Here is a 26,600-nt window from a genome sequence, read left to right as displayed (position 1 = left end):
TTTTTTAATTTCTTCCTCCTTAATAGATTTTTTTTAATAAAACCAAGTAAGCATGTTATTATGCCTGATTCATCATCTTCTTTCTTAATAACACCGTTTAAGAAATTTAATAACACCTCCCATCTTTCTTAATAACAACATTAATCGATAATTTTTTCAACCTAACTTCTAAAACATCTCAAAGGTCAGTGTTTTTGGTAGAATTAAATAAGCATTAACAAAAAATAAATAAATTAAAAGGAGAAGAAAAAAGATTATCACGGAATCATTTTGTTTGCGGCAAATTGGGTGTAAAATTCGTTTTGTAAATCGCTTTTTGAATTTTACTTATTTTATTTGTTTTTTTGTATGAGTTGTTTGAAATTTTTTTGTTGGGATTTATTTTGATTTAATTTTTGGATTCGGTGGTGTTTTAACGTTGTGCTTTTTATAGATAAGTCGGTTTCTTTCGAGAAGTCGGTCTCCTTCAGCGATGAACCGCCCGATATGAATTCACCAAAACAACATAGCCCACAACATACAGGTAAATCACGATGTTATTTCCGTTTTTAAAGTAATTAAAGAAATTGCACGATTTTTTTGTATCTCTAACTATTAACCTAATTTATCTTTTAGTTATTAACAAAATATTATTATTTTTATGTATTTTTTGATTTACTAACACCTTTATGTATATAATTATTGTATTTGATTCAATAAATGTTTGAAATACATAAAGTTTTTATGTGTTTTCTTTTAGTTCTTTATATCTTTTTTTTTATTTTTGTATTGGGGATTTTTCGCATGAGTTTTTTGGGAATGCACAGTTTTCGACCAAAATAAAAGTCTTTAGTTTTGGCATGCAAATGGAGTAAAACTAACCGGTTTTTCTTGGTTGATGCTTTATTTAGCGGATACTAAACCACCAAAGCCGGCGATAAAATCGTCAACACTCCCAAGGACTTCTTCCCAGGGTAAGATTTCATTTTTCAAACTTCTTTCTAAAACTAAATGTCTTTTTTCTTTCTTAAAAACATATTCCCATAAAAAATGTATTAAATTTCTTAATTTCTTTTAATTAATAGAAAGAGATCGCCTAAAACCAGCTCCTCCGCCGAAACCAGCTTCTTTAAGTCCTGGTCAATATGATGGGCGTCATATCTACCGAGATCTTCAATTAACACCAGAAATGTATAACCAATTAAGAGGTCTCCAAAAGAAAGCTAAGGATTTAAGGGCGGAAGTTCGGAATTTAAGGAGGATGTCTCAAGCTCAAGCCCATTCTGTTCGAGAAACAATAAGAGATACTTTTATTAAAATACGAGCTATGTTACTTGCAGGTGGTGAACAAATTTGGCAAGCAGGTAAAAAAATCATTTATTTAATTCAAATTTTGCGAAACTTAAATTCTTTGTATGTTAGGCATGGATCAAGAACGTGTAAGATTAAGTAGAGAAGAAGATTTATATAAACAAGAAATGTTACGTTTAGAAAAAGATTTAAGTGAATTAGAATCGACAGTTGAAGAATTAAGGGGGAATGTAATAAATCGAAAAACGCGCGTGAATATGTCGGATGTAGAAAATATGGCTTTAATTTTAAGTAAAAGTTCAAAAACTGTTGCGGATTTAAAGCTTCGTTTTCCGAATCTTCAAGATAGTATGAAAAGCTTTTTAAGTTCCGAAATGGAGAAAGTGGTAAGGGAAGAAAAATTTTTAAAAGAAGAACCGGAACGACTCGAAAGCGCACTAAGAAGATGCAAAAAATTAACGGGAACTTTGGTTACTTTAAAGAGGTATTAAATGTTTTATTAGATTTTCATTTTATAACGAAGACACCTTAAAATCTTAAAGAAATCTTTTGACGGATATGTCTTTAGATTGGCAAGCGTACAGGAACAACGATTACCGTGTTCAACAGCTCCGGCTGGAGATGGAAGATTATCACCGACCATCTCAGAAACCCCACCAATAACACCCACTTCCGCTCAACACAGCAAGGTAAAAATTGATTTATAACCAGCACGTTGATGTACCCAGTTTTGGTTTTATTATTTTCTGTTTATTAAATTTGAAAAATTTTTTTACAACCTGCATGCTCAATGAAAAAAATTAAAAACTAAAAAAGTTTTTTTACTAACTAAAATAAAAAAGGATTGATTTTTACCCCATAAATAATTTGTTGAGAAAGTGAAATTGGTAAAAATTGATTCTTGAGTCTAGAAAAAAGCATTTTTCTTCAAATGAACGAAGAATGCGTTTACTATATGGACAAAAAGGTGATATAAGAGGAGCATTTCCAATGTAACCTTTACTATAATAAGACTGTTTTATGTTCTATTTGTTGATTTATTTTATTTCGTTTTTTAAATCCTCCTAATTTAAAATTGGCACTCTTTTTAATGCAAAAAAATTGTTTCTTCACAAAAACAAATCACAATTGGCAATTTAACCCTGTTTCTTTAAAAATTGTTTTCTTCTTCCTTTTATTTTAATGATTAAATGTATGTTAAACCCTCTTTTTACGCCATATAGTGTTGTATAAAAACTTCCAATAACACCCCATTAAAAAAAATTGTTTACTCATTTTTAATATTTCGACACAAATTTTATGAGTAAGCATTTTTTATTATAAAAAAATCCTTATTTTAATTTTTTAAGTGTTACTATCGACCTCACTAACTATAGTTATAATTTATATTTAAAAATTGATATAAAAAAGGAACAAAAAAATTGATAGGGCCTAATCGAAACGTTGTTTTCTTTCTTTTTTCTCTATATTTGACCATAGTACGGATGGAAATGGAGTGCTAACTTCAAGGAAGCTATAACTAGTCACGAGTAACAGACATACGAAATATTGCTTGCTATATATTTTTTTACTATTGTTACTATATTATTATTATTCTTACATTATTATATGATCGTTTAATGGTATTTCTATCTTTGTTACATTCTCATTCTATACATAACATTATTATTATTGTTGAGCATTCGTTATCTTTGCCTTATATCTTTTTATTTTTATTGTTTTATTATTCCACCGTCTATAAAATGGAAAAAATACAATTTTTTAAATTAATATTTTAACCCTTAAATGTTAGGAGATATTCATGATTTAGTGAATTGTCTAGTGAAGGAAACAACGATGAAAGCAATAAGAGATTTAAAATATTCTTGAAGGTATACTTTCCTACTACGTCACTCAACATCAAACACTCTCTCCATGTTATGTTAACATTGTATATCATAACCAATTGAAATCGGAAAAGAATTGTCCTCAAAACAGTCTAAAATATTTAAATCAGGAGAGGCAACACAACCTCTATTCGTCACTTGGTAATTGACAGGACCAAGTTGTCCTCATCATCATATTGTACTTTAGTTGCATTGTCATTAGGAAACTAACATATTATAGAAGATTTGAATATTCCCTTCCAACTTGACAAGTTATGCTCTGAATTAGAGTCGAACAGATACACTCTTCCTTTGATGTAACTCCACAGATAAAAATTACACGAGGATAAATCTGAAGAACATGGCAGTCATTGAATTGCCGGCTAGAAGTGCGATCTACCTACCTTGTTGATTCCAGCACAAATGCCATGGATCCACAAATTTCATGTATTAACTCAATACGAGAACACTTCTTAAATTATACATTTTGTTCAATAATCTTTGCCCAATGATTTTTCCATGCTGGGAACCATTTTGCTCACTTTTAATGCTTACCATTTATTCGAACCAAAGCTACTAGCTCAAACCAAAGCTGCTTCCAACCCAACCCTAAAAACCTGCTGAATAACAATCAACTGGCAAATATAACAATCCTTGACATAAAATCTTCTCGGCACTTCTCGTCAGTCTGGAAGCTTCATTTTTATGAAAAATTTCATCTTCAATGTCCGTTTCAATGATGTAAATTAATAGGTAATCCTTAAGAATTCGCAATTAAGTTTGTCTTGTCTTACGATCGAATATTTAACACGTAAGATATTCGATATTGCATAGTAAACAAGAAGGTCGGTCGCACGGCGAGCCATTCAGCTGTTCAACCGTGTGCCCAAACTTGTGCAAAATGTGTAATTCCTCACCACGAATATAGACTCGTGGTTTTCGCTTATGGCACAAATTCCTTGCCACGAGTCGGACTCGTGGTTTTCGCCTTCAGCATAAATTCGTTACCACGAGTCTCACTTGTGTTTCGTTGTCTTTTCCGTCTCTCATTGAACATTTCTCTGGTTAGCTTGTAATTTCGGGTTATTAAATCGTCCTGAATTACTATTTATATTTTATATTTTCAATTACTTTCAATACTTCTCATTTATCAGTTACTCTCAAGACCTCTACAAATCTATATCATGAAACAAAAAGCTTTGATAGAACTAGAGATTAATAGAATATAACTGTTTCGTTGTAAATAACTTCTTCAGAAGTTTTCTAAGGTACACATATACGATGTAATTTCCACTTGCAATTTCATCTGCCTCGTGATTAAATTCCAACACTGTTACAAGTAAACAACCCATCTCTTCCTTTCTCGTTCGAATATCAACTTAAAAGAATGAAACACAGAAAGCTGATGACAACGTGGACGGGTTCGTGTTGCGCACACATTTTCTAATCAATACTCTGTAATTTGATATTACTTCGTTGTCCATTAGTTCAATATTACTTGTTTACTAATATAGTGTGTAATGGTTACTATCTACTCCATGTTGTCATACAAAATGCAATAAGCCAAAATTATTACGTTCAAATACTTCAATATGTATAGTTAACTCCAAAAGTAATGCATTACTTTTGGGCATTACTTTTAGGATTGATTATACTTTTAAAACTTAGCTCAAAGTCTTCAAAACAAGACATTTAAGGGTTTAAATATTTTAAAAGTATTTTTTTTTTATAAATATTATAGACGGAGGATAACAAATATTAATTTATTTAAAAAAAGTCCTCAATTTTTATGAATGATATAGCTTTTTCAAATTTTAACCACCTTGTCCTTATAGTAAGGTCCATTGGAAATGTTTATTAATGGGCCGTAAAATGAAAGAAATAGCCCTCTTACCGCACTATCGCACAAATTTTCATTATTATAGTTAAATAAAATGAGTTAAAGTATACACAGAGCAAGCGCATTAAGTAATTTTCACCTTTTTAAACTTTATTTTAAAATCACCGCTTTAAACAACAAAAATCAAAAAGTATATTAATGGTTATAATAACATTATTAATTTTTATTTTCTTTTCAGTAAATTTATTCGTAGTTAAATAACGTTTATAAGCTTGTGTTTTTTTTATTTTGATGATTATTTATTCTTGTTTTACTTATTTATTATTTTGTATCATTTTTAAAGTAATTTTTTATTATTTTTCTTAATAAATTAAATAATTAATTAAATCTTTGTAGATTTGTTATTATTATTATTATTGATTTATTAATTATGATATATTAATTGTTATTTTTATTTCATGAAATTATTGCGAGCTTTTTGAATTAAAGTAGTCCTCTTACCGCTTAAACGATTTCTTGTTACATTTTTTCCTTGAGTTTTATTTTGAAGCTTATGTTGGAGTATTGAAAAGTATTTAATTTTAGTAGATTTGTTCGAGATTCCTTTTTTTTAAATATTATCAATTCGACTTTTCAACCTTACTATAAGGAGGGATACGTTCGAGTTTTCTTTTGATTTATTTTTCTGTTTCTTTTACTTTTCCAAGATCAGCATGCCATAAAACGTCATCTATTGTGCATCCAAAACGTTTGTGCATTTTCCAACTTTAAATCTGTAACTTATTACGAGAAATTATAAAAGGATTGATTAATTTTTTTGTGTATAATAATAAATTAATTTCAGTTTTAGCACGGCCTGTTTGCTTTCTTGCTTTAGAAAAATACGCATGCTTTTGACCTTTTACTCTATCTCTTCTAGTCTCCTTCAGGTAAATCATTCTTATTTTATTATTTTTTATTATTTTTTTGTTTTTGTATATTTTCATTTCATTTTTTTGTTGTTTTCATTATATTGATAAATTTACTTTTTGTTTCAAGTTCATACAATCATACATAAACAAAAAAATCAAGAGGATGACGCCTCTTTAACAAATCTTTTATGCTATGTTGATGTTATTTCATGTTCCTTAATCTCTAGATTTTTTTCTTTCATGACATCGATGTTATTTATTATTATTACATTAGAGATTTTTCGATTACTCGATTTAGCTTGTTTTAAAGAAATTTCTTTTGTGTAGCCCACTGCCTCACCACGGATGGGGTCGGTCGTCATCGGGGGAGACGCCTCCAACAGCACCGACGGTGCCCAACGTTCGGAGAACGCACTCGACGCTTTGCTAGATGAACTCCAAACGTTTTCAAAACCCCACCAGTCATCAACAACGGTTAACACCCAAGTACCCCAACAAACCGATCAGCCACCCACTCTACCAGCGAAAGGAGTTCATCCCCCAACGATGTCCGAAATTGGACGTAAAGGAAGCATGGACTCCTCCACAATTCTCCCCACGCAAAATCTAACTGTAAGCACTGCAACTGGAAGTTTAAGAAGACTTCATTCGTACCCCAGCGGTTCAGACACCGATAACTCCCCCCCAATTCAACCATTAAGAATACAAGACAAACCTATGAGTGGAAAACCACCTCTCCCAGAACGAAATTCGGAGCTGTTACAGCATATATCTGGGAAAAGAGTCCCACCTCCACCGCCCCCAAGAACTAGTTCGAAATCGCCGTTAGCTTCACCTACGTCACCTAGCTTACCCCCAAGATCTAATCAACACCATCAACAACAAGAGAAACCCCAATCTCAATTTGAAACGGCAACGCAAAATCTAGGTTTGGGAACGTTACGAAGAAATGCAAATCGATTACCACAAAATAAAAATTTAGATCGGTCTCAAACTTTACCCAGAAATATCGGTTCAAATCTGCAAATTCAATCAAGCGATACCAGCGATACCAACAACACGATCTCCGCTAGTAATAGTAGCAGCTGTGAAAGCGTTAATTCCCAAGATGGCACTAAAAAGCGTAAAGAAGAATTAGAACAACGTCACCAGGAGTTATTAAAAAAACAAAAAGCCCTTCAAGAGCAATACGCCAGGCTTCAACAATTACAAAGAGGTAATAACACTTTAGCTGTTGTGCCGCCAGCCCCCGATCAACTTTTAAAGAAAACAGGCAGCGAATCTAATTTAATGCAAAAAATGGGCCTTCAATTATCCGCACCACAAATGACCGGATCTTTAACGAATCTTCCAAACACCACCACTTCTTCAACTGGTAAAAACGAAACCGTTTCAACCGCTAATAGTACAGGAGATGAATCCACAGCGAGTTCAACGAGTAGTGCCACAACGACCACTACAAGTAAAGTTTATGAAACTGACATCCTATGACCATCCACCAGTATTTTACAAGGAGTGTGTTAACGCTTGAAAAATGGCTAATATTTACTACCTATTACTATCATATCATTGTATCGTTGAAGAAAGGAAGATGAGTTACAAAAAAGAAATAGTGAGATTGAAGAAGATAAGAGTTAAACGAGGATTAATTGTTGGTACTATTGTTTAATAGGTGTTTTTAGAATATTACAAAAAATATTTCCATGTTAAAAGTAAATCAAGAATTAATTTAAAATTAACACGGAAATGATTAAATGAAAAAGTCATACATCAGAAATCATAATACTTAGAATATAAATTTCTTTGTGTTTATCTAAATTCCAGCTGGGAAAGATTTTGTAATAAAGCGGGATTAATGCTAATAAAAATTTATTTTAATAATATTTAATTTTCGCTTCAGGAATTAATTAGTTAACAAAAACTTCTTTTATAATTATTTCATCATATTCGCTTAAAATGATGTGTTAATAACGTTAATAAACCCAAAAAAATCAATGTCAGATTACCAAATAAATAATCATAGAATAATCGTTGTAACAAAAATAATTTTTTGTTTTTAAACATAAAAGAAATCACAACAACACGTTGAAAATATGCATTGCTCAGTATCTCTTTGTAATTTTATATGTAAAAAAATAACCAAGCAGTTAAGAAAAGAAATAAAAAATAAATAAATAAATAAAAACGTTCAACGAAAATAAAGTAACAAAGTTAAGAAAAAGCAAACAAACCAAAAAATAAAACGTAGGAAATAAACGTTTGTTTAGGGGGAGTTAAATGGTAAAAAAATACATTAATAATTAAAAAAAGGTCGCTTAAACTTTAAAGAAGAAAAAGATGTTTTATTTTGTTAGATGTAGTAGCACATTTTTTATTTTTAAGTTATTAAAAAGAAATAAAAGAAAAGATGATGTAAATATCACCGAAATTATTACACACGACTGTATTGCACACATACACACACTTCATAAATACGAGGAAAAATATAATACATAAGGAGAATAACACCAGCCCCCAAAAAAAAAAAAATAATAGATTAAAATATAAAAATATTTAAACATAAAAGATTAAATGTTTAGACCAATTTTTTATTTAAAAAAACAGTAATCGGTTTAATTTAATTTAAATATGTGGACTTTTCACATTGAAATATTGCTCAAAATGTATTTGTAGACGTTTAGGTGTCTCTCTATCAAAAATCATCACGCAAAAATATAACTATTTATGAAGAGAAAAAAAGAATAGATGTTCCTTGTACCCTAACACGCCGAGTTATTGTTATTAAAAGTTTTATTAATTATTGAATCATTGATTTAGCAAAGTTATTTATTATAGAATTTATTTATCTCATTTACGAATTGATTATGATGTTTTTCTTTTCATTTATTACTAAATTAGTACTTAAGTAGATCAAAAAAGAATTGAATTAAAATCGTTTATTATTTTTAATTATTTAATTAAACGAAATTTAAAAAAAATCAATTGCTACTCAATTTATCAAATCGCTGTAATCCATTGTCACATTTAAATATGCCAAAAAAGAAAATAAAATAAAGACTAAAACGAAAAAATAAATACAGTTTCGCTTATAACCGAACGATTTTGTATGTTTTCTTTAAAAACAGAATAAAAAAACACTTAATAATGATAATAATAACATAATGATTGTAAATATATACCGGCTGAATTTATGGTGGCTGCTATGATATTAAAACATCAACAAGATAAATCAACAACAAGAAAGTAAGAAACAAGAAAATAAGAAGAAAACGACAAAACAATTTAGGTGCCAATGTATTTAACTATTGTAATTATTATAATAAATAAATATCAAAATGAAAATAATGATGACTTTTATTCCCCTCCTAATTAATCTAATCTAAACCTAAACAATGACTCATTTTAATTCGTCTAGTTAATTCCATCGAATGAGAAAGCAAAATTTTTAACAATTTTAAGTCACGAAAAACTAATTTAACAAGTTCGTTTACGTTAGAGAAGTTATTAGAATCGGTCCTATTTATAACCACCAAAATGAAGGAGTTTACACGAACCATCGACGAAAATTTTCCTGTTACATGGCATGAATTTACAAGTAAATCTGGTAGAAAATATTCAATTGGTGATATTCAGGATGAATATAAAGAAATTATTACGAATCATATGGTTTATGGATTAGGTAGAGATGAGCCGTTATGTAAATATTCAAGTAAGTGATTAAAAGTAACACAAAAGTATCAGTAAATATTTAAAATAAAAGATACAATTTTGTGGTAAATTTGAAAGAAAATGTATTGAATATAGATAGATTAGCTGGAACAATTTTGCTCTAAGATGAAAACTTTAGACTATTTGTATTTAACTAATTTTAAAAAGTACCCTCTGGGCACCTCTGAACCCAACCCAAGCCAAGTAAATCCAACCCAACCCATAGAACAATAGTTATTACTGAACAAAAAAACAAAACTTATCACCAGTATGCAAGCGCATCAACGAAAAGATACATTAGCTGCTATCTCCTTGGATATAGAAGTTTTGTTTAATATCTGAACATAATAATCAAAAAGCTACTCTTGACATAGAGTTGAGATTAACTATATGTTTGAAAAATGAGTCGTATACGATAGCGCGAGCTGTAATATAGGAGCGAGGAACAAGAACCTGCAAAATTCTTCCATTGAAAGTCTTACTTCCATTGCTAGATTGTGCTACAGTAATTATCCCAGTAAACAAGAAACCTCTGTGAAACATTTCAATTTTAACGTACAGTGAATTAAATGAAACATCTTAGAACTACATTTCATATACGTGACAGATACGATTTTTACGAAACGTATCTAAAGATATGTATCAAATACATTTCAGTAGAAATATTTATGAAATATCATTAAAATATGTAGCAGAAACATTTCATTTGAAACATTTCGCTACAAATGTGTCTGAAACATGTCTGGAATATCTTCAGCACCGCCTGTGAACGTATGTACAAACATTAATTAATGCTTGTAAACAGAACTAACCTAAGGTAACATTCCTTCACGGTTTAATTGACAGTTCAAAAGAAAACTTCACGCTATGATTGGCATTACTAATTACTAAAGAAAACTTCACGCTATAATTAATGTTTGTAAACAAAACTAACCTTACGTAACATTCCTTCACGGTTTAATTGGCATTTCAAAAGAAAACTTCACGCTATGATTGGCATTACTAATTACTAAAGAAAACTTCACGCTATAATTAATGTTTGTAAACAGAACTAACCTTACCTAACATTCCTTCACGGTTTAATTGGCATTTCAAAAGAAAACTTCACGCTATAATTAATGTTTGTAAACAAAACTAACCTTACTTAACATTCCTTCACGGTGTAATTGGCATTTCAAAAGAAAACTTCACGCTATAATTGGCATTACTAATTACTAAAGAAAACTTCACGCTATAATTAATGTTTGTAAACAGAACTAACCTTACGTAACATTCCTTATGTCTCAAAGCAGTCGTAGAGTTAGATATGTTTCCAGTTAATTTTGTCAAAAAACTGGAAAAATAATCTTCTAAAAATCTGATAACTATTGTTTGTGATACTTACGTTGGATGAGGTTGATAGCTGGATAAAAGAAATAATGTCGGCCGACTTCGAGACGACGGCCGCCCCAAGTGTCACGAACAATATTTATGGTGGCTGGCGTGTTCAAAGACGGTCAAGATTATTTCTTATATCCAGCTATCAAACACAACCCAACCCAAGTATCACAAACAATAGTTATGGCAGATGGCTGGATATAAGAAATAATCTCGGCTAACTTCGAAGACTACTTGGAGATAGTTGAAAATACTTGGAGCATGAGTATTGTTCATGATACTTGGGTTGGGTTGGGTTGATAGCTGGATATAAGAAATAATCTCGTGGTATTTAAGGCGGCCGAGATTATTTCTTATATCCAGCTCTAAACCCAATCCAATCCAAGTATCACAAACCAAGAATTTGACCATTTGGTGCCTTGCCATTTGCGTATCATTAACATTTGTGATAATCTTGAGTTGCACCGGAAAATCTAGAAGTAATCAGCCATCGTATTTGCATTCCAGAATGCTCTTCACTCAAATCACCTAATTTTTCTTGAAAATGACTGAAAAAAGCCGAAAGCGATCCAAATTGCCAGAATATATAGCATTTATTGCTTAATGTCTTCAAGATAGTCTCCCGAATTTTTATTTCTCGTTGTATAATAAACTCATTCCATGGAGATTCTTTAAGTGATATACATTTTTGTCCTAAAAGGAAAATTTCTATTTTCAGATCGAGGCATATAACTGAGATATGTTCCATGTCTTTATTTTCTCAAAACAACTCTACTCTGGGTTGCATACTCTTGGTTGAGTATGCAATAGGCAACGAATCCAGTTTGTTGATGTTATGGAAAAGTATACATTATAAATATTAAACCAGAATTATAAACAAAATAATTCGTAGAACAACAATTGAGGTGTTTGTGTTTGGTGTTACTACATTTCTTTCATTGAACGGAAAAGCTAGAAGTCCTGATGCTATTTTAGACAGTCCAAGATCTCTAATCAAATCATCTAGATCATTTTGACTCAGCGATCTACTTTAATGTATTAACTTCATTAACATATTTTTCTTTGTTGCAGATGCGACAACTTTTCCAAGCTTTTTGCTATCATCGATGGAAGCTTGGAGAAGTGTAATCAATCAAAATTTTAGTTTAATTTGTTTGACAACAAATGAATTCGGAGAAATTCAAATTGCAGGAGCAAACTGTTTACACATAGCTAGCGAAAATGAAAAAGCTGCCTTTGAAGATGAAAAGAAAACATCTACAAGTAAAATATTAGAAACATATCTGCATATGGGTAAAATGGCCGATCCGTTTAAGAAGTTGGGAATTCAAGAATGTTTAAGTGGAATGGGATTGTATGTTTTACCTGAATTTCGCGGTGAAGGAATCGGAGTTGAATTATTAAAAGCAAGGTATTGATAAAACTCTTTAAACAATTAAAATTATGATATAATCGAGATATGATTTTTAGAGAACCATTAGCTAGAAGTATTGGTTTGAAAGCTACTTGTACAGTTTTTACATCGAAATTTTCACAATTAGCTGCCTCTAGAGCAGGATTTGAAGATCTTTACAGCATCCGTTACGAAGATTTAGCAAAAAATGAAAATTTAGTCTTCCCTGGGATCGAAGAACACACAGAAACAATAAAATTCATGTACAAATTGTATAACTAGTCATAAACTGTTTAAAAATGTAGGTTGAAACAACACAAGACAAATAAAAAGATAATGTGGTAAATAAACCATAATCTTTTCGTTACGCTGTCATATTGGGTCAAAGTCTTATCTAAGCCACTCAAATTTCTAAAAACTGTACATTCCTTCTGATATCAAGCAAATACTAACAACTCGAAACATTTATTTCAAAATGAATGGGTTTAAACGAACGTTAGATTCAAATTTTCCAATAAAATGGCACGAATTCACAAGTAAATCGGGAAAAAATTATGTTATTCAAGATATTCCAGATGAATATAAAGAAATTGTTGCTAATTATATGGTTTATGGGTTTACTAAAGAAGAACCTTTATTTAAATTCAGTTGTAAGTTAAAAATTAAAAGTCAATTAAAAAATAAAAATTTATAAATTTAGATGCATCAACTTTTCCAAATTTTTTAAACGAAGCGGCAAAGTTTTGGAAAAAAGCAGTTTATGAAAACTTGAGTTTAGTTTGTCTAACAACCAACGAAAACGGAGAGATTCAAATTGCAGGGGCTAATTGTATGTACATTGCTAGGGAAGATGAAGAAAAAAGTTATAAAAATGATAATGAAGAAACTTCTTCAACACTTAAAGTACTTAAAACTCATGTGTATATGGGTAAAAAGGCAGATGCGTTTGCAAGGTTAAATATTAAGGAGTATATGAAAGGTATGGGATTATATGTCTTACCGGAATTTCGTGGAGAAGGAATTGGAATTGAATTATTAAAAGCTAGGTATAATATTGTATATTAATAAAATGAGTAGGAATAATTTTAATGTTTTAGAGAACCTTTGTGTAAACATTTAGATTTGAAAGCATCTTGTACAGTTTTTACTTCAAACTTTTCACAAAATTCTGCTGAAAAAGCGGGATTTAAAGATCTTTATGTGATAAGTTATGAAGATTTGGCACAAGTAAATGAAGAACTTGTATTTCCAGGTATAGAAACCCATACAAAATCGATTAAATTTATGTATAAATTATACAATTAAAATTTATTACAATCCATGTATAAAATATTTACAAAAAAACTTTCAAATGATTTAAAATGTCATCACCACAATTAAAATAAAACACATTACATTTTATATAATAAATTTTTCCACTAGAATCAATAGGTTTATGTTGTTTAATAGACCTAATTGAACTTGCACATTTATAATTTTCACGAACACAAGCCAAATCACTTTTTTTAAGTCTTAAAATAGGGCAAATATCATTAAAACCATCCCCAAAATAAATAATTTTATCATAAATAACTCCATTCTTCTCCTGAGCCTCTAAATATTCCTCCATAATCCTTCCTTTACACAAATTCTTCGTACTTAAATTACAATCAGTTTGCAAATGATACATTTCAATATTTAACAAACCATTTTCGTCAAAATGAGCTGGATTTGTAAAAACACCATCAACACAACTTTCCAATTTGTATTTTTTTAACCAAGTATTAATAAAATACGAATTTGAATCGCTTACAATAATACTATCAGTATTATAATCTCTTTTTAAACACATCAACAATCCATCCATTCCATTTAAAGGCAAAATACCTTCAATAATTTCCTTCATAACGCTTTCACCCACTTTTCTTGCATGTAACAATTTAAAAATTCCTTGCATATAGGCAGTCCACCCATCACTTTTATACTGTTCCTTAACGTTATTGGGAATATCATCAGTTGGAATTAAATCCCTAATTACGATGTCGGAATTTAAATCGATAATTGTATGATCAAAATCGAAAATAGCCAGGTTTTTTTGGGACATCTGAAACGATGTTGAAAAGTAACGAGCATTTTTAACATAACGAAATGTATTACAACAACAAAACGAAACAAAACGTGTTAACATTATATTTAGGAAACGTACCGTACGAAAAAAATTAAACTTGTCCCCCCTGGTAGATCAGTTAAAATAAATTATCTAATATCGCCGGTTGTAAATTGTTAAGAGTGACGTTTGCATAACCTCAAAATAAAAAAGAATTATCGATTTTTCCGACACCGTAAGCGGGATCAATACGTTTTAAATAAATTTTACGGCGTAAACTTACTTGTTATTCAATCATCTTTATCTTGTGTCCAATTTTATTGATGATAAAAATTAAAAATAGGAGATAAAAAGTAATTTTTAAACAATTTTTGAGAAGAATTCTGTTTTATCGACTTATAAATTAAAGAAATCTGTTTTTGACATAAGTTATTTGAATTAAAATTTATAAAATATTTATTAGAAAGTTATTAACTCTTAAATTACAACGTGAGATCTTCTAAAGATCCTTCAAAAGTGTGGAATTAGTTTAAAATATAACGTTTGTTAAAGTTTAAAAAAAATCTAACCTATAAAATTGAACTGTAAACAAACATCAAAAATGATACTTTTAACATTAAAGTCAAAACACCTCGTTTCTTGAAAATCCAACAAATTTTTTAAATTATAAATCAAAATTATTAAAAAAAAAACGTGATAAGAAAATTTATAGGTTAAAATGTGGTTATTGCAAAGGTTCACTGCTTTATTACGTGTCAATTACAACGCCCGACGACTATATACGTACATTTACGCGATGGATAAAGCGTATTTAAGACATTCCGTTGATAAAACACAGTTTGATATTTCGTTTCATTATTATAATGCAGAATTAAGAGTGGACAGGCAGTTTAATTTTACCAGAAACTTAAACGAACCAATTAGTGCATTTCTAACACGAGTTATAGGAAATTTCGATAAAATTGTAAATAAAAAGAAAAAGAAGAAAAAAGGGCTAGAACCAGAAGAAACTCCTGAAGTACCCAACAAAATTGAAGCAGTTTTAATAGAAAATAATAAAATTATTGATCAAACAACAATTTGTGATCAAGTTTTTCAAGGTGGACGTAACATAACCTTAAAATTAAATGAGAAATTGTATAAAGTTATAATCAATTCACCGTATATTAATGGGTTGGGATTACCGAGCTCTATGTTAGCTAATTTTCCTGTTTATCCAAATAAATTTGATGCTGTTAATACAAATAAAGAGCTGTGTGAGTACACTTGGAGTGTTTCGAGAGATAAAGAAAGTTGGAGAGAGGTTGGAACGGGGTTTATGTACACACCTACAAATAATGATATTAATTCTTTTTTAAAACTTACATGTTTACCTAAAAATGAACATGATGAAGGACCTATAGCACAAGTTATAGCTGATGTACCTGTTGATGCAAGCCCGGGTAATTGTCCTTTTGAGTATAGACATGTTTTTACAGAGAATAAATGTAAAAATGATGAGTAAGTATTAATAATTATTTAAAAATGTTTAATAGGGAAAAATTCAAGAATCATATGGCTTAAAAATCGATGATTTTTTTTAAATTGATGTGAAATGACCCAAAAGACATGTTAAAAACATAAAGTAAGTGTGGAACATACTGAAAAATCAAATTAAAGTGACGTCACGTTTTGTGATGCAAGGCTAAAATCGAATGTTTTTAGTTCTAGGCCTAGTATTAGTTCTAGTTTTAGAGCAATAAAAAAAAATGCAAAATAGTGCTATCTTATAAAGTCCCTAGATTATCAAAGTACCGCAGTTTGCCGCCATTTTGGCTTGAAAGTTAAGCGGGAAGTTTAAAACTATGTCGTTCTGTTGATAAAATTACGCCAAATTTCCTTTCTTTCCTTTTCTCATGGTACTCTGAAGAGTCGAAAGCTGTTCTTACTGCTATTTTTGCAACTCCAAAGGCAACAAGATGGTATTATTTTTGTGAATAAGTGGTAACATGCACTGACAAGCTGACAAACCGCCATTTTGGCTCGAATATTTCTAGTTCTAAGTCTAGTGTCAGTTCTAGTTTTACACTATCACTAGAACTAACACAAGACCTAGAACTAGAATCATTCGGGTGTAGCCGTCTTGAGAGACGTGCGGCTAAATCCGAATGTTTCTAGTTCTAGGTCTAGTGATAGCATTAGTGCAATACTAGAACTAACCCAAGACCTAGAACTAGAATCATTCGGGTTTAGCCGTCTTGAGAGACGTGCGGCTAAACCCGAATCCTTCTAGCTCTAGTGTTAGTTCTAGTTTTACACTAACACTATCATTAGAACTAACACAAAACCCAGAACTAGAATCATTTGGGTGTAGCTGTCTTGAAAGACGTGCGGCCAATCCCGAATGTTTCTAGTTCTAGGTCTAGTGTTAGTTCCAGTTTTACACTATCACTAGAAACATTCGGGTTTAGCTGCACGTCTCTCAAGGATCTTGTGTTACTTCTTATGATAGTGTAAAATTAGAACTAACACTAGACTTAGAACTAGAAACATTCGGATTTAGCCGCACATCTTTCAAGACAGTTAAACCCAAATGATTCTAGTTCTGGATCTTATGTTAGTTCTAGTGATAAACTAGAACTAACACTAGACCTAGAACTAAAAAGTATTGGGTTTAACCCAACCACAAAAAGTGACGTCACGTCGAAACTTTAAAGTGATTTTTCGGTAAGTTTTACACTTTTCCGCACTTTTTTTATTTGTAACGTCTTACTTTAGTAATTTCCCGTCGATTAAAAAAAATTGTCGATTTTTAACCGACATGACGACTCTTAAATTATACCTTTATTATTAATAAATTTCTTTAAATAGATTCCGAATTGTTACTTATAACATCTTAGCGGATCTTTATTGTGACTCTGTATTTACAAGAACAGTTTTACATCCTTATTGCCCACCATACGCTTTAAACATCGACTACAGAAAACAATTGATAATAAAAGAATTATTGGGTTATAACAGTGATATAATTTGTTTACAAGAAGTGGATAAGAAGGTTTATAATTACGATTTAACATCGCTTTTCTCAATGTTAAATTATGGATCGGTGTTTTCTTTGAAAGGAAATTCAGTAGCGGAAGGTTTGGCTTGTTTTTACGATAAATCACGTTTTGAGTAAGTGGATATAAACTAAGGCGGTGTTTTTTACGTATATAAATAGATTTTTAGAATCGAGCTCGATAATTTTGGCCGAACAGCTTGAAAAATTACAAATATTTTTTAATATCGCTGAAAAAGTGGCTCAAAATGAACGATTATTGAAGAGAATTTTACAAAGAACCACTGCACTACAAATTGTTGTTTTAAAAAGTATTGAAACTGGAAATATTGTGTTGATTGGGAATACACATTTGTATTTTCATCCAGATTCGGATCATATAAGATTGATTCAAGGTGCTTTATGTATTCAATACATACAATTTATGTATGCTAAATTAAAAGAAAGGGTGCGTTATTTATTTTGGAAGGAATTATTTTTGTAATTTTGTGTTATTTTTAGTTTGGGGAAGAATTAATAAACATAGTTTTTTGTGGCGATTTTAATAGCATTCCACAATGTGGAATATATCAACTATACACAACAGGATTCGTTCCTGAAGATTTTATTGATTTTAAAAGCAGTATGTTAAATTTTTTTGACATTAAGTCAAATTTTACAAATTTTTTTTAGATGAAGACGAAGCAATAACAGGATTAGATTTAAAACAACCGTTTTCTTTGGCAAGCGCTTGCGGAACTCCAGCATATACAAATTTCACAAAAGATTTTCAAGATTGCTTGGATTACATTTACTATGATACGAGGAAATTGAGCGTTGTAAAAAGTATCCCACTCCCCACCAAAGAAGAATTGACACAAAACGTTGCTCTACCAAGCATTGTATTTCCATCGGACCATTTACCATTAATAGCTGATGTAAAATTTATAAACGTTTTGCGATAAAAAGAATAAATTAATTAAACAAAATTTATGTTTTGAGTGATTTCTCATCTTATCAAAAGTTTTTATAGAAAAAATGAGTTAATTAAAGAAGGGATTAATTATGATTTAATTGGATGTGGTTAAATTGCAGTTAATTAATAACAAAAAAATCGTAATTTCTCATTTAAGTTCATGTAAAAATTATGATTAACTTATTTTATCCCAAAGAAGTTGTTTATAAATGGTTTTAGACACCATTTAATTGATCAGCAAATTATCTGCGAAGATGTTCGGTTATAGTTAATAAAAATCGAATTAAAATTTATTAATTAAGTTAAAATTAAACCATAATTAGTTAATAAATTCTATGTAATCAAAAACCTGGATAGATACATCAATATTTTTTGATTACAAAACTTTTTCAATTTTTTGATTCATAGTTTTCAGTATAATCAAGACAATCTACTACAGACAATTAGAAAAACAGAAATGGGCATAAACTGGAAAAATACTAATACTTTGGAAAGAAAGCATTAAAATTCAAATATTTAAGGAGGCAAAGACAGCCCAACAACTACAGTGATATCACTCTCCTAAGTGCTGTTCTAAAACTGATCACAAAAACTCTGGCAGAAGAAGTTGCCAAGATTGGCATAAATGAGGAACAACTATTTTTTGGACAAAACAGATCCATAAGTGATGGAATATAACAAACCCGTGTTTATGTGTTTTATGGATCTCACGCAGGCATTCGATTGACTGACCTATTGGGACTTCTCAAAAACCGTGTTTAACTTAATCATGGACGAAATAATTAACGAAGATAAACCCCAACAACTTCCATGGTGGCACTGATTACAAAAACTCTGGCAGAAGAAATTTCCAAGACTGGCATAAATGAGGAACAACAAGGTTTTAAACAAAACAGACCCACAATTGGTGCAAAATATTCATACTGATATATTTTCGCCATAAATGAAATTTATTTAATTCATTAACGTTAGATTGAAATTTCGAGATGCTGATAACTTTACATTTATGATGTTTTGTCGGATTATAGTGGACATTAAATTTCCAATCAAATCCACTGAAAAACGAAATAATTTCCTGATATTTTTTTATTGTTGCACTTAAATTTCTGGGATAACGTTAAATATAAAAATAAAATAAAGTAAAATAATGGGATAACATTAAAACGCTAAGTAATTAAAACGTTTAATGTCGTGTAGTTATATCTTTTACCAATATCTACCAATTTTCGAAAAACGTTTTTTTTTTATTAAGCGATGTCAATTTCCTTAATAACATTTTTAATCGTGACGATTAAATGATGAAGATAAGATTGGTCTATCAAGATTTGATTGGATGATTGACCGGGGAAAACATAGTTAAATCTGAGTACGTAATTTCTTTAACAATAATGACCGGTACACTTAAGATAAAATGTTATGATTTTATTTGGAGAATTAAATAACACCGGGTCAACAACGTACTTAGTTTGTTAGATGTTACGCAATAGAATAATACGAGTAATAAGAGTTTAAAAGCAAAGAACGGGAATACGTCTATGGCACGTAGTTCCCTCAATAACCGCCAGCGGCGTCAAGCGCCAATTTTGTTCGACCGACGAACGCCAATGCCTTATGCCTAGCATTGCTAGCCAAAGCGCAGCCGGTTTCTTCAGTTGCTCTCAACACCGCGTCGGGGTTATGTCGTTCGGTTCGTTAACGCAAAATTATTTTATTTCCACGGATATACAACGTTCGTGGGTAAATTATAACTTAAAGTGATGTGGATTTTCTAGTTTTTATCTTTAAAATAAAAAAATAATAACCCTTCGTTATGGCTTTAAAAGAAATAGTACTAGTTTTTGTATTTTTCTTCTTCGGCGCTTCGTTGGGATACCAACACGAGACCAGAATATCCGATCAGGACGACATTATACCTCACCATGACAAATGCCAGGAGATAACAGTGCCTTTTTGCAAGGATATCGCTTATAACACAACGATAATGCCTAATATATTAAATCATCAAAGACAAGAAGATGCCGGATTGGATGTACACCAATATTTTCCTTTGGTGAAGGTGAAGTGTAGCCCGGATTTACAGTTCTTCTTGTGTTCGGTGTATATTCCGGTGTGTACGATTTTGGATAGACCCCTTCCCCCATGTCGGTCCCTTTGCATTTCTGCGAAGAATGGTTGTGAAGTTATAATGAAAAGGTTCGGTTTTGACTGGCCCGAGAACTTGGATTGTGCACAATACCCCGAAGGACAGGATATAGACGGCGTGATGTGCGTTGGCGAGAACAAAACCTCGGATGCGACCACATCTGCTCCTTCGGGCGTACACATCCATCAACCAGACCCACCTTTTAGAAGTATTCATGGTAGAGATTACGGATTCGTTTGCCCTGCACAATTTAAAGTAGCAAAGAATTTAGAATATTCACTAAAAGTTGGTGAAAAAGTTGAAAAAGATTGTGGGGCACCATGTCATATGATGTTCTTCAGTGAAAATGAAAGAAAATTTTCAAAAGTTTGGGTCGGAACTTGGGCCGTTTTATGTGCAGCGAGTTGTCTATTTACAGTTTGCACTTTTTTGATAGATACCGATAGATTTCGGTATCCAGAACGACCGATAATTTTTTTATCGGTGTGCTATTTGATGGTCGCTATGGCTTATGTTGTGGGTTTCCTCGTGGGCGATTCTATTTCTTGTAGGGATCCGTTTCCAGCTCAAGTGGGAATTCAAACAGTCAGCACCATCACGCAGGGTACAAAATACGAACTTTGTACGATACTGTTTATGGTGTTGTACTTCTTCAGTATGGCTTCGAGCATTTGGTGGGTAGTATTGACTTTAACGTGGTTCTTAGCAGCCGGACTCAAGTGGGGTCATGAAGCCATAGAAGCAAACTCGCAATACTTCCATTTAGCCGCTTGGGCTGTACCGGCAATTAAGACCATCACGATCTTGGCCATGGGAAAAGTTGAAGGTAGGTAATGATTTTCAATTAAATCCAGAAATATTTCCAAAACCAATTTTGCGTTAACTTGCATCGCTTTAATAGGAATATGTTCATCCTTGACTTCATCTTATTTGACTGTAACGTACTGAAGCATTACTGAAAACTTAATAACCTTTCGACGGTTAGATTATAATGTCCGTAGTTTCCCGCTGTGTAATTAGATATAATATTGCGTACTCATACGAGCAATTTCATATTTCACGTTCCTTGATACGATCTGTTATCTGAAATGGCGTATCTACACGTTATTCTTTGTTGAAAAGGTACTACCACGCCTTTTTCGTCTTGATCGATTTAATTTATTTTAATCACCTTGGTAAAAATTATGATTTTAGGCATTTATATTCAAGTGTTTTATTTTTATTAATAATTTCGGTAAGATAACAAAGAAAAATTAACTTTTCATTGTTAGTGTTGCCAAGTTCACAAAACCAGATCAATATGTATACGTGCAAAGAAATCTTTCAAATCGCGTAAAACTTTTTAAATGTTAAGTTTTACGATTTTCTGAAAAGTCAGGAAGAAAAATTAAAATCATATCTAAATATGTTTAAGGTTCTGCCAGCTCATAAATCACGATTAGATACGGAATAAGCTTGATGTAGTAACTTTACCGAATTTTATCTGTCAACAGTGTTCGGGGTGTTGATTGTGGTGAGGTTAGAAACGAGTTGCAATCGAGATTGATAAGGAAAAAACTTTGAGGTGGGGAAATTTTATTTTCCATAAGCAATATAGATTATAGTCAAGATCACCAGCAACCGAGGCTCTACAATTTTAATATTGTTGAGCACAACACCAACAGTGTATCTAACATCATCTAATTTTATGCCCTTGATCTATAAACAATATTATATACCTAGGCTATGAACTTTTATCTTTAATACGTTATAGAGATATTAGCAGAGGAACCGAAGCTCATAATTAAACAATTTTACGATCAATTTCTGTGCAATAATTGTTTGTAGCTTTGATGTTGACTTTTCTCTTTCATAATAGATTATTGCTTGCGGTCGAGGTGGTACAATCTAGGCCGTCAACTCAGGCGAGGTTACACATTTTTTTTTTTGACAGTTGTTATTTTGTTGAATAACTATGTGACCTCATTTTCTAAGTCAAGTGATACTCTTCATTTTATCGATCCTTCATTATCTGTCATATTTTTTTGTTTTGCAACTCAAATTATCATGACAGAATCATATTTGTAGTTGTATAGAATGTTTGCATTGGATAATTTTCCAGACTTTGATCCAAATAACTATAATGCACATTTGCTCAAAACTGTTTATAGAAAAAAGTTGAACTTTACGATGAGCGAACGGTAAATGCACGGGCACGAAGGAAAGTTTAAAAAAAGTTCTCTTCCATACGATCTCCATTTAATGGCAACGATCAGATTAGATATATTGATAAATTATTCATGATTAAGTGTCATCTAAAATTCAGATTGATTTGATTTGAATAATCTCTTTTTATGTTTTAGTTCGAGTTCTCATCAATGATTTTCGAGAAATGATTTAGTACATTTTAGACCTTTTACCGTTACTTAAGATGTATTGTACCGATGCTTAAGTATTGTTGGGTTTGAATGAAATCAAATCTCCTAGATATTTTTGCTGTGGGTACAGATTGGGCTAAAGGCAAATTGTAACGTCTGGTAGTTTTTCAGTATTCATGTTGTTACTGCCAGGAATTCCTGATCTATATTAAAACGGTAGTTCAGATAAATTGGATAATTAAAGGATGTCGGCTAATACCGAGAGAGTTCCTTGCATAATTCATTAATCTATTAACGAAAAATCCAAAGAACATCTAAGGATAAACTATAAAAAGAGCAGTATGAAATACTTAATTGAAATATAGACTGGGTAGTTAATAATATCTTGAACTGGCTATTTTTAAAACTTTTTTTATAATTTAGTTCCTATTTTTGAGTAAATAAATGAATATCAATATCAACGTCGATATTGAATCCTGAACGTATGTATGATTCAGTTTCAAATTGATGTCCACTACAATCACAAAATTAATTTGTAATGCATTCCCTCTTTGGGTATTGTATTACACGAGAACTCTTGGCAGTTGCTTTAGACTACATTACCACTCACTCAGCCCCTTCATATTTAATCTAATAATGGATAAAATAATAGAAAACCTTCCCAGAACAGCTAGATTCAAAATCTTCAACATTCCCGAAAGCAAAATCAACACCAGATACAAGCAAGAGTCTACAAATGCTGAGAATAGTCGAGATGAAAACACTAAGAAGGCAAAACTCTACACGACAAAGCACGGAATGAAGATATCAGATAACAATTTCTCCGTTTTCCATTCTCTTATAGAAATGGTCCGAACATTCACAGACGAAACAGGCATGATTTGACCTGTATTTTCAACTATCATTCTAAAACCTGACTGAATGTTTAAAAGCATAAATCTCAAAGCTTAGGTTCTTTAAATTATTATATCTTAAATGGAAATTTAGTTTCCAGAGTGATAACGTATCCATTCTATGCATACTCTACTAAAGTAAGTTTTAGAAGTTCCAAGCACGTTTCTGTCTATTATAGCTTGTTGCTTGTGGAGAAGTAGGTCAAACATATCTACTCCGTTTTCTTTTACCAAATGAATAACTTTGGTGTTAACATGGTTTTTATAGTTGTCTACTTAGGATTAACAGCACTTTATTACTGAATGCATAGTTTACGTGCCCTAAATAAATAAAAGTAAATTTGGATTCTTTTATTGTACTTGTACATTTTTAACTATATCTTATTCAATTCTATTTTGCTCTTAAGTACCTTGGTCTCCACAACCGGTCTGATAGCCTATGCCATTGCATGTCTATATTCAGTTATACCTGTCAACTAAAATCTAAGTGTGAATGTCATTTCTAATATGGAAGAAGAATTTGTTCGTGTTACGTTGGATATTAATAATCGTCTAAATCAGGTTATATCAGATTTTAATATGCTTGGTGTCCCAGCATAATTAACTCCTTTAGTCGTTCTTAAAGACCATTTTCATAACTTTCAATTAAAACTGTTTATCAGTGTTAAAGAGTTAATAAATTAGGTTTGAAAACTTTAAATACATGGGTAATCTAGAAAATTATTCTGGTAGTAATTATCTTATTATTTATGGTGACTTTGAGTATAAAAATAAGAAAACCATCGACGTGTTGGTTAGGTACTGTCAATTTTTAATTACTGACTTGAGTTGATCCATGTGTGATATCACGAGGTTGACATTTTGCTCAGGAATTCACTCCGATTTTGTTTAACTTTTCAAAAAAAAAATGTTGATACTTTACGTTTTAATATTCTGTCGTTAATGCATATCTAGTCATATCTGATCTAGCTCGTGTGTAATCTGCTGTTCACAAGATTCCATATTTGGACATCAACCTTTATTTCACCTACACTCTTAATTTACATCTTCCCATTAAATATTGTACGTCTCTTGTATGGCGAAGACATTGAGCTTTCATCCTAGCAACTTTTTAATAGTTCAAGAAAAGATTAAAGAAGATTTAAATTCTCTTATCAATCACACATCTAGACACTATCGCTCAATTAACTCTTCCAAGTCTTGAATCGTTGTTTTTGGGTGCGGTAGCTCAGCAGATAATGTTTCCTGGGGTATCTGATCTCATCATGCTCAACTCTCAATTGCAAATCAGAGGATATGTTGATAGTCTTTTAAATGTACATTCCTGTATTCATTTATAAACGCGGTGGTACTCTTAATCTTTATGGGACTCGAGTATCTAAAGAGACCAAAACTCGGCCTTCGTTTTATTTATGACTTTAAAAAATCTGACCGCATTTCGCACACGTTTCGTTGGGTTACTCGCTACACTCAACGCGTCTTTACCGTAAATTATTTATTCATAAAATTCGTCTTTACGTATATAATTAAATTTGCTTTCCCGTTGACATTCATTATCTTACAGTAGTACACGGCAAAGTACTTAAAACCAAATAATTAACATAAGCTACGAAATAGAATTACATTATATGCTGATATAAAAATAAGTGATCTAGACGCAGCTAAGGGCGTGTTTAAATGCTAATGATATTAACAACCTCGCCAAAGTTAATATTTCACATCAGAGATCGGGAGTAGAGAAATCTCGAGAAGAATTTTACATAAGAAACCAACCCAACCCATCATCAACAATTTTACATGTGCAGAAATGCAAGCTAAATTAACCAAGTTACTGAAAAATACAATATCCTTGACCGAAATAATATTTTAAAAAAATTAGATTTCAAATTGATTAGGATTATTTAACGATAATTTATCTAAATCTATTTAAAATTTTTCAAGAGTATTATTATTTCTTGAAAATACGATTACTGTTGATCATGTCTGACCACCATGCCTTGAAATTAACTATAATATAGCGCATGTTGAGTCGCAATTCATGCGTAACACGAACGAACCAAGGGATATTAACTCCTTAGATGCCGCGCATAGTTCACAAATAAAAGAAAATGTCGATGAGGAAGTTATTTGTAAATTTACGGTGACGTTAATGTCTCAAATTTTAAAGCAATCTCAATGAAAATTAACAAAAAGTATAATAAGTATTTCATTTTTAATTAATGATGAATTAAAAAAAATTATCAAGAACATGTGTGAAATGTGGTTAAGACCGATAAAAACGTTTCCTTGAATTGTTTGTTTCTTTGGTAATGTTTAAACACATTCCTTTATCGTTATCCGCGTATAATGTTTTGAAAACATAAAAATGAATCATGTTGTAGTGATTCATACTGCGTTCTTACATTTTATTTTTGAATCCAAATTTAGCGGGAAAAATATTTTCGATCGTGCCAAAATAAATACTATTGCGTATGTTTTTTTTGAAATATAGTAAAGCTTCGATATAACAACTTAATACAGGTCTTCAGACGCATATTCGGCTAAACGCGAATATTTCTAGTTCTAGATCTAGTGTTAGTTCTAGTTTTAGTTCAATAAAAATATAAAACAATCTAGAAGTTTTACTGTAATAGAACTAAAAAGATTATTATTAATTATCATAAAAAGGATTTATTTATTGTGTGTTATAATAAGGGTGGTAGTTAGATTTATTGCAAAAAGGGTGAGCTTTCCCCTTTATACACT

General features: G+C 31.1%; 5 protein-coding genes across 26 annotated transcripts in view; 4 read left to right on the top strand and 1 right to left on the bottom strand.

The window, feature by feature from the left end:
* Window positions 1-9,251, top strand: part of LOC111427760 (coiled-coil domain-containing protein AGAP005037) — an 82,867-nt gene extending 73,616 nt beyond the window's left edge. For 14 of the 21 annotated variants that reach the window (XM_023063051.2, XM_071196396.1, XM_023063044.2 and 11 more), the window contains 6 exons: window positions 434-523; window positions 891-953; window positions 1,065-1,343; window positions 1,402-1,774; window positions 1,859-1,979; window positions 6,234-9,251. In XM_023063051.2, the coding sequence (XP_022918819.2) occupies window positions 434-523; window positions 891-953; window positions 1,065-1,343; window positions 1,402-1,774; window positions 1,859-1,979; window positions 6,234-7,397 (2,090 nt within the window). In that variant the 3' untranslated portion in view covers window positions 7,398-9,251. Of the gene's footprint in view, window positions 1-433; window positions 524-890; window positions 954-1,064; window positions 1,344-1,401; window positions 1,775-1,832; window positions 1,980-2,769; window positions 2,826-5,839; window positions 5,939-6,233 lie in introns of those variants that run through there. The other 7 variants (XM_023063054.2, XM_023063056.2, XM_023063055.2 and 4 more) reach the window with 7 other exon arrangements.
* A 65-nt stretch (window positions 9,252-9,316) lies between these two features.
* On the top strand, window positions 9,317-13,808 carry LOC111428072 (uncharacterized). Its single transcript, XM_071196478.1, has 6 exons — window positions 9,317-9,615; window positions 12,063-12,402; window positions 12,462-12,660; window positions 12,800-13,034; window positions 13,085-13,430; window positions 13,482-13,808. Exons 1-6 carry the CDS (start codon window positions 9,441-9,443, stop codon window positions 13,687-13,689), a joined length of 1,503 nt encoding a protein of 500 aa, XP_071052579.1. The 5' UTR covers window positions 9,317-9,440; the 3' UTR covers window positions 13,690-13,808.
* Window positions 13,657-14,809, bottom strand: LOC111428071 (probable phosphatase phospho2). 2 transcript variants are annotated; one of them, XM_023063484.2, is made up of 2 exons: window positions 14,570-14,809; window positions 13,657-14,467 (listed from the first exon to the last, which is right to left on the bottom strand). In XM_023063484.2, exon 2 carries the CDS (start codon window positions 14,465-14,467, stop codon window positions 13,718-13,720), a length of 750 nt encoding a protein of 249 aa, XP_022919252.1. In that variant the 5' UTR covers window positions 14,570-14,809; the 3' UTR covers window positions 13,657-13,717. The 2 variants fall into 2 exon arrangements, with proteins under 2 accessions (XP_022919252.1, XP_071052504.1); XM_071196403.1 differs by having other exon boundaries at window positions 13,657-14,668; window positions 14,754-14,803.
* A 237-nt stretch (window positions 14,810-15,046) lies between these two features.
* Window positions 15,047-18,475, top strand: LOC111428069 (2',5'-phosphodiesterase 12). Its single transcript, XM_023063482.2, has 5 exons — window positions 15,047-15,970; window positions 17,321-17,623; window positions 17,670-17,955; window positions 18,009-18,129; window positions 18,180-18,475. The coding sequence occupies exons 1-5, from the start codon at window positions 15,189-15,191 to the stop codon at window positions 18,449-18,451; spliced, it is 1,764 nt and encodes a 587-aa protein (XP_022919250.2). The 5' UTR covers window positions 15,047-15,188; the 3' UTR covers window positions 18,452-18,475.
* A 1,630-nt stretch (window positions 18,476-20,105) lies between these two features.
* The window catches only part of LOC111428070 (frizzled class receptor), a 95,884-nt gene continuing 89,389 nt past the window's right edge, over window positions 20,106-26,600 (top strand). The window contains exon 1 of the mRNA XM_023063483.2: window positions 20,106-21,431. Coding sequence (XP_022919251.1) covers window positions 20,273-21,431 — 1,159 coding nt within the window. The 5' untranslated portion in view covers window positions 20,106-20,272. The remainder of the gene's footprint in view (window positions 21,432-26,600) is intronic.

Source organism: Onthophagus taurus, chromosome 6, assembly GCF_036711975.1.
Source record: "Onthophagus taurus isolate NC chromosome 6, IU_Otau_3.0, whole genome shotgun sequence".
Classification (NCBI taxonomy): domain Eukaryota; kingdom Metazoa; phylum Arthropoda; class Insecta; order Coleoptera; family Scarabaeidae; genus Onthophagus; species Onthophagus taurus.
The sequence above is the reverse complement of the archived record's forward strand: the minus strand, read 5'-3'. Positions and strand labels throughout refer to the sequence as shown.